Source organism: Apaloderma vittatum, unplaced genomic scaffold (assembly GCF_000703405.1).
Source record: "Apaloderma vittatum isolate BGI_N311 unplaced genomic scaffold, ASM70340v1 scaffold29724, whole genome shotgun sequence".
Lineage (NCBI taxonomy): Eukaryota > Metazoa > Chordata > Aves > Trogoniformes > Trogonidae > Apaloderma > Apaloderma vittatum.
The window spans coordinates 21,861-29,477 of NW_009714858.1; the positions used below are offsets into that span (position 1 = coordinate 21,861).

Here is a 7,617-nt window from a genome sequence, read left to right on the forward strand (position 1 = left end):
TTCGTGAAGTCATTCCAAACCAGCTTGAAGCAAGGAAAGAGCAAGTCTGGGCCTTAATAAATGCTGAACTTGGCAATTCTGAAGCACCTTCTACAGGCTGAGCTTAAAGGTGCTTGATGCAAACCACTTTATACGTTCACTGGAAGTATCACAGATTGATAATTTGATTTATCAATATTATAAGCCAACAGAAACCAGCAGAAAGAAAACCCTCAAGAAAATTATCTCCTACAACCACATCCTCTTCTCGGTTTCAATAGCGTGTTTTTCTATCCAGACATCAGAAAGCAAATAAAAGGATTCCTGTATCTATCTCTCACAGAAATTTAAAGGTGGAATTAATCAAAGGAAAGGTTTAACCCACGCAGCTGCCCATCACCTGCGGAAAATTTGTTGCCGTTTTCTTCTCAGGCCAGGGAGTGAAATTATCTAGCTCAAAGGAACCACTTTTTTTTTTACGAGCATTTTAAAAACCAAGCGGTATTTTAGGACATGGACAAACCATATCCTTTATGTAGAAACCAAAAGTATGGAGTGAAAGAAGTAACCACTTTATTTAAAAAAATGCTCTTAAGCCTAGTAGAAATGCCCATTCAGAAAACTCAAGTGGGATGTTCAGCTTTAAAAGAGGGAAGTGAACGATCTGAGAGTGAGGTCAGTGAGCTTAAGTGCTAAGAAAATACTACAGAAAAAAAAACTATTTAAAAATCACTTCAATCAGTGGCAAACGATCACCAGTAGGTATTTATCATGAACAAAATTGTCTTTAAAATACTCTTTGCTGGCTTTAGGAACACAGGAGGCACCAAAAGTCTTACCAGGATCAGTCCTTCAAGACATCCTGATGGGCAAACTAAGAAAACACATTAACAGTAAAGTTATAAAGGAGGAGGGAAATCTTTCGCTAAATTAACATCTTTTCCCAGCAACTTAAAACACCCAAGTTCATTTCACCTTCCACCTCCGTAACTGGGGTTGGGAATTAGTTTTTCAGAGACAGAGCATCTTTTGGAAAGCGTCGAAGAGACGGCTGCTGCGTGCACACCCCGTGCTCGAAAACTTGGGATCTGATGTGTTGTCTGAAAGCAATTCCCAAAGGAACTGCACATCTACGTGGAAGTCGGGCACGCACCGATTTCGCCAAATCAACGACTCGCTACGCTCTATTTTGGCCTAAAATAACGTCGCATTTGCATCTCCACATAACTTACCTATGTGGGGATCTACACAGACTCCTTTCAGTCAAAATAGTAACGCTCTGCAGAACATTTGTTAGTAGGATTGAAACTGGCAGCTAAAAGCAACTTAAAAAATAGAAAAGACGCAATACAAAACCAAGATTTCCAGCAATCTGTGTTGCAATAACCAGCTCTATCCAGGAGAAACTCGTGAGAAATGGAGCTGAACGGCCTCGGGGACAACGCCACCACCGGCGACCCACCCCTGAAGGATCAGGCACCCCTATTTTGCGTAACACAGAGCCCGGGGTTTTCAGACTTCTACTGGAACTAAACAAAAAGAATGAAGCGAGCTACAACCATGTACCAAAGGAAGAAGCTGACAAGCTCCAGCCATAGCCAGTGTTTTCTTGGCAAGCGGCCCTCTCCCTGGGGTATTTAAGAGCAGCAGACGAGCTCGAAGGGAAAGAAAATTGATGTCACATCTTCAAAAACTGCACGGCAGCTTTAACAGTGACTTGTGCTTTGTAGTCAAGGTAATTAAGTTTGTGTTTCCAGATGAGAATACACTTCCAGCGAACAATTAATCGACTGGAGTCCATTAGTTCCGATTATTCGCCAAATTAACCCACAGAAGTACAATACAGCTCCCTTAACTATAATACGGACTTAAAGGAATTATAAAAGTGGTTCACGTCAAAGAAGAGGAAACAGTAACGTAACTGTGCATGGAAGAAGAAAGAAAAGTTACTGGCTTCGTGCAGATAAAAAGCTCAGGACACAAGCTCAGGATACGACAGGAAGATTTCACTTTTATCACAGCACTGAACTCTGACTCACATCACCATTGAAAACGTGACTTTTTTTCTTTAAATATAAATCAGAGGATAATAGAATCCCACCATAAAGGCACTGAAGTTTAAAGAAAAGTGTCTGGCTTCGTGCAGATAAAAAGCTCAGGATACGACAGGAAGATTTCACTTTTATCACAGCACCGAACTCTGACTCACATCACCATTGAAAACGTGACTTTTTTTCTTTAAATATAAATCAGAGGATAATAGAATCCCACCATAAAGGCACTGAAGTTTAGTTACACCAGTTTAGAAAGTACAGGAAGACAACTTGGGAGTGGTTCATCAACAAAGATTTCCAAAGCTTTTTCACTTTGCTTACACAAGCCTAACACTCAAAATAAAACACGTTATTTCTCACTTTCCGTAAGAGCGCTGCCGCTCATTGGTGTGAGCTTCAGTGAAGATTCTGTGCCGGGTCCAACCAAAAATTTATCAAGGTTTAGATGAGACAGAAGCACTGCAATTCCCAAATCCCAGTTAAATCCAATTTCATCTTTTAATGGTCCTGTCCTGTGACTGATGTTTTAACTTTCGAAATTCACCTGTATCAAGCAGTTTGGTTCTTGATCTATTCTTACTATTTCCCCATTACTCATTTTTTTCCCAAATTCTACTGCATCTAGAGCAAAGCTGCAATAACTTGTGATTTTATAGATCAGGCAAAGGTATTCTGGAACTAAAAATAATAGAAAACATTTAAAGGAAGGAAACTGGTATTTCTTGGATGTGTCACACACATTTAATCATATAAACATATTAAACATCTAACCAGGAAAAGAAAAGTTAAAAAAATGCACAGGTAACCAAGTTTAGAGTAAAGGAAACTAGACACCAAATACAGTTTATAATGGAGGCATAACAAGTTAAATTATCGTAAAATCTACAGGTGCAGGTCATAGATATAACATCAAAACACGCGTACAGTGAAAAAGCAACATAATTCAATAGTAAAAATAGTATTTCTTACCTGGCAAAGAAGAATTTATACAACCCCACACCTCTCCCTGAAAAATAAAACACAATTAAGCAAAAGTAAGTCGACAGAGTAAGAGCTTCTAGCAGATGCAAAGTAGCATTTTCAGCGTTTTTTTCCCTGCATTTTAAATATCCTATGGGAAGAATTCGTGTGGGCACCTGGGGTCCAGCCGAGGTCAACCCCAAGTGGTCAATCAAAGTGGTGGTTTATAAAAATTGCCAGTTCAGCGATATTAAGACACCGGACAATAAAATTGCCATTTATAAAGATGGTAACTGGGAGTCAGAAAAAATAATTTTCCCCCTTTCAGGTACCCTCCAGTCCTCTTTTCTAAAAATGAATTCCTCTACTATACAAACAGATCCTACTCTTCCTATCAGGGAACAAAAGATAAAGAAAACCAGCATCCAAACAAATGCTATTCCCCACTTCGATCTTTCCATGCCACAAGTTTTCACTCATACCATCAGCCATCTGTAACTCTTCAAGACCTTAGGGCCAACGATCCAAAGAAACAAAAGCACTGGAAAAATATATTTTTGGCACACAGGAGGAACAGATCTATAAGCAAACCCAGTCTTGCAAAGCTGCTTATAAAACAGCATTCTCCGATTTACTACTTCTAGATATTATTGCCCATTTGAGTTGTGTCTAGCTGGAAATAGTCTTGATACTGTTTACAAGTCAACAAAAATGACAAGAAGCAAGCAGACCTTTCTGACAGCAAACATGTCGAGATAAGACTCCAGAATTAATCTGAACGATAGCGTTTACCTCTTCCCACAGTAGATCATCTCTTAAAACGGGAGCAGATTACATTCTTTGTTCTTTTTAGTGATACACGAAAGGAAACCATCATCTCACTCACCCACTAAAAGCCTGTCTGTCAGAAACACTGCCAGAAACCAGGCAGAGGGTCTCCCTCCTGGAGCCCAACCAGCGTTGTCCCTTACACCACTGGAATTAATTCAGTCGCTGCCAGCAACATCCAAGTGACAACCCCCCAGAGCAATTTTTTACAACCCAGGTCAGATTTTCGCTGCATTACACAGCTCGTGCAACCAGAACACCTTGCAAAACTGTCAAGTACCTTAATGCAAGTAGCATAATATAGGAAGGCTTTAAAAAAATCAAAAATTCCTGCTTTGAGGATCAAATCTCACTATAAGGATTCTTCCAGTCCTCGTAACTGGGAAGAAAAAAGCTTGAAGACGTACAAACAGGTTCTTCCAGCTCAAAACTCAGTGAGTATATAGAAGACAAGTGATTTTAGAACCTTCTTTTTGCAAGCAACACTTTGTTAATGTAAGATTAGTTGTTTTGTTTATATTCACCATTGACTCTGGACAATACTCAGGCGCTCTCTGCAGTAAGTGCTTCAAACGGGAATCGCTCTTAGAAGACAAAATCTGTTAGAAACAAAACACACCTTAAAAAACGTAGAACGTAACTACACATCGAATACTTTTTTCAACTGATTTCATCCTGTTACATGAATTTATTATGGGAAGTGAGAGAATATTTTACACAAAGAGACTTTAAGACTTTTCCTTGTTTGGCCTAACAATAGGAAAGCTGAGAGGGGACTTGGTTGCATTCTATGAATGCATCAGGGGGGAGAAGTGCAACTACAACATCTTGTTAGCACAGTCACAGGCAAATATAAACTTAATCATAACCACATTTAGTGCTTGAATAGCCCCAATGTGAGTAACAAAGACAAGAAAAGGGGGCAGGTATGATGTAAGGACAAAAATTCAACACAAAAAATTGGGTGTATGTGTAGGCCTGCTTTACTGACATCAAATTTTTACCTACAGGAATTTATACACCCACACAAAAAGCCGTACAATATATCATCCAGAGGTACAAAGAGAAGTCGTGGAAAAATATTCTGCAAGCTTGAATTTAGCACAAGCAGCTCTTTGTTGTTACCTTAGGAAGGCAGCAAGTAAGCAGATTTTTTCCTGCTTCACAAAGCCACATGTCATGAGTATCTCAGATGCTTCACTAAGAAACAAGAACCGCCAGGAAGAAAAACCAGCACCAAAACCTTGTTCCTCATTTTAAATTTCTTACAACCTTTAAGTTCTCATTTAAACAATACTACATGTCGAGATCCACAAAGAAAATCATTTCCTTGCAACTTCAACCTTGTGTAAAGCCATGATTTTAACTCTGAGGGATAAATCGAATTCCAAACAAGCCTACCTGTTCGCAGACGTCGCGGCACATTAAGTTGTCCTTTGCGTGGTAACAACAAGACAAGCCTACGGAGAAGCAGGAGCAGGGAAAAAAACATGGGTAAATGCTTCAAATCTTTCAAATATCACTTCTGAACAGAAGCACTTGCTCGATGGCCTACCGGGATGATTAGTCTGGTCCACTGACAACCTTCCCAAAGGGCAAAAAAAACAAACACGAGAAATTTTTGACGCGAAGCTGCTGCAGATCCGTGCACAAGTCTCGCAGAATTACCCGCAAACGCTCGCTGCCACCAAAAAGATCTCCCTCTCCTTCCCTCTGCTTCTGACCACGGTTCTGTTGCTTGGCTTGTGCAGGTGGCACCTGCCAAATTCCCGCATGAGGCAGTTCAATTCATTAACCCGGAGGAAATAAAAGAAATATTTAAAAAATATAAAGTGAACCAAAAAAAAATCATGAAAAAACTACCTAGAGACTTTGTAAGTGGAATCTGAAAAGCGCAAGAACTGGCTGGGAACAGGTGAAAAAGGAAATCAGAGGGCGAAATCCTTTTTGCACAGAGGTGAACACAGCTTCTCCCTGACCTCTGGCTTCTTTAAAACTTGGTTTTGACTGAACTAGTAAGAAGGATCTTGGGCACAAATTCCTTGACAATTTTACACCTTAGGAGTGTTTCCGCCTAAAAGCTGATAGCTGTTACAAGATCTCCAAATTAAAAAAAACTCAAAAAAATCCACCAACCCCAAAATTCTCCGCTATTGAAATGACATTAAAAAAGAAAACGACATCTTAAAAACATCAAGGAAATGGGGTGGGGAAATCACTGCAAAGGCTGTCTGAAGCAACTGCACTTCAAAATAGCTCCAAGACTGAGCTACATTTTAATGTAGAAATCTAATATTCCTGAAGAGGAAAGAAGAGAAACCAAAGCAGTGTTTGTAGCTGGCAAATGTTTTCATTAATAATTAGAAACAAGGCAGTAAAATGCCTGTAATGAACAAGGGCAGCACCAAAATGCCGCTTACAGAACGGTGAATTGGAAGAAGGGAATCGCAAAACCGACGTGAGGGGGTTTTGCCAATTTTCTCCTGTTGCTGAAAAGGACTGAGACATGACACAGACGGCTTAAAAACCTTCCCGATGTGAGGGCTGCCCGCAGGCTTTCCTGCACTACGTCCAGTAAGCCGACCCATGCCAAGAACCAACTTCATCGTCAGCGGGTTCTACCACCTTCAAACACCAGTCGCTACTTTGCTTCCCGCTTTCTTAGTCCTGTTATAAAGCCAAAAAAGTAAAAACAAAAATTCCAACCAAGCATTCTTAAGTGTAGGCTTTACTTACAAGCTGAAATACGAGCTACTCAATCACATTTTGGTTTTTTTGTTTCACCGTAAGTCCCAGAAATTTTTCATTCTCTACGTTTTCACTGAGAGTAACTGCTGCATTGAAGAGACACGAGAATTCCGAGTTCCCTATTTATAAAGAGAATTTACACTGGCTTAGGTGACAATGGATGCGTTTAACTGTGTATGTTGCTACGATCTGATTTCATGCATATCTCAAGCAATATTTTAAATGCTCCTACATGGATTATTTAAAATTCCATAGACTTTTTTCCATTAATTTTCAGCAGCTCTCTAACCTCCTCCTACGAACTAGCACAAATCCCGGACAGTTCTTCTCCATCGCTTCCACCGCTGAGCTTCAAGTCTTATCGGCTGTACCAAAGAGTGTAACAAGGAAGCAAAAACACACTCAACTTTGCGGTTGTTTAACGTCTTTTATACAAAATCCTATTCAGCTGCCGCTATCTCGAATCAGCAGCAAATTACAACTGGCCCGGAGGGGTTTGAAGTGCTTGACTCAGAAATGGGAGCTACTCACCACATCCACTCCAAACACAACTCCTCAGATCTCTTTCCAGCTAACCTCTCCCCAAACCTCTTACGACATCTCTTCCAGGCAGTCTCTCTCTGCCTCGGGTTCTACTAAAGGCTTCTCCACGTCTTGCGTGCCCCAACCGCGACATCCTTACCCCTCCTTCTTCGAGGGGATCTGCTCCCTCAGCCGCAGCAGCAGCAGGTTGCCCAGGGGACAGGGGGGCTGCAGGGCTGCCAGCCTTCATCCCGCTCCTTCTGCTGCCTTGCTCCGCGCCTCGCCTGCTATCAGAGAGCAACGAAATGCCCCCAAGGCCTCAGCGCCCGCAGCCTGCGGCTTTACAGCTCGGCCCTGCCAACGTGGCCTGGTTATTAAAAGCCTCTTGCTTGTGCCGCCTGCTTTTTGCATCGTTCTTGCGGCCCTGCCCAGCAGCCTGCTTTAACGCGGGAAAGGATTCACCGCTTTCCTTGCACTGAACGCCTTGCCTCGAGTGTTTGTAGAAAAAAAACAACACCGAACAGCG

The 7,617-nt window shown here is 41.3% G+C and overlaps 1 protein-coding gene across 1 annotated transcript in view; it reads right to left on the minus strand.

Moving 5' to 3' along the window:
* The window catches only part of RECK (reversion-inducing-cysteine-rich protein with kazal motifs), a gene marked incomplete at its 3' end in the record, with an annotated part of 28,547 nt that extends 21,645 nt beyond the window's left edge, over positions 1-6,902 (minus strand). Inside the window, exons 1-4 of the mRNA XM_009868916.1 lie at positions 6,859-6,902; positions 5,223-5,322; positions 4,346-4,420; positions 3,003-3,039 (exon numbers count right to left, since the gene is read on the minus strand). Coding sequence (XP_009867218.1) covers positions 3,003-3,039; positions 4,346-4,420; positions 5,223-5,322; positions 6,859-6,902 — 256 coding nt within the window. The remainder of the gene's footprint in view (positions 1-3,002; positions 3,040-4,345; positions 4,421-5,222; positions 5,323-6,858) is intronic.
* Between the last annotated feature and the right edge of the window lie 715 nt (positions 6,903-7,617).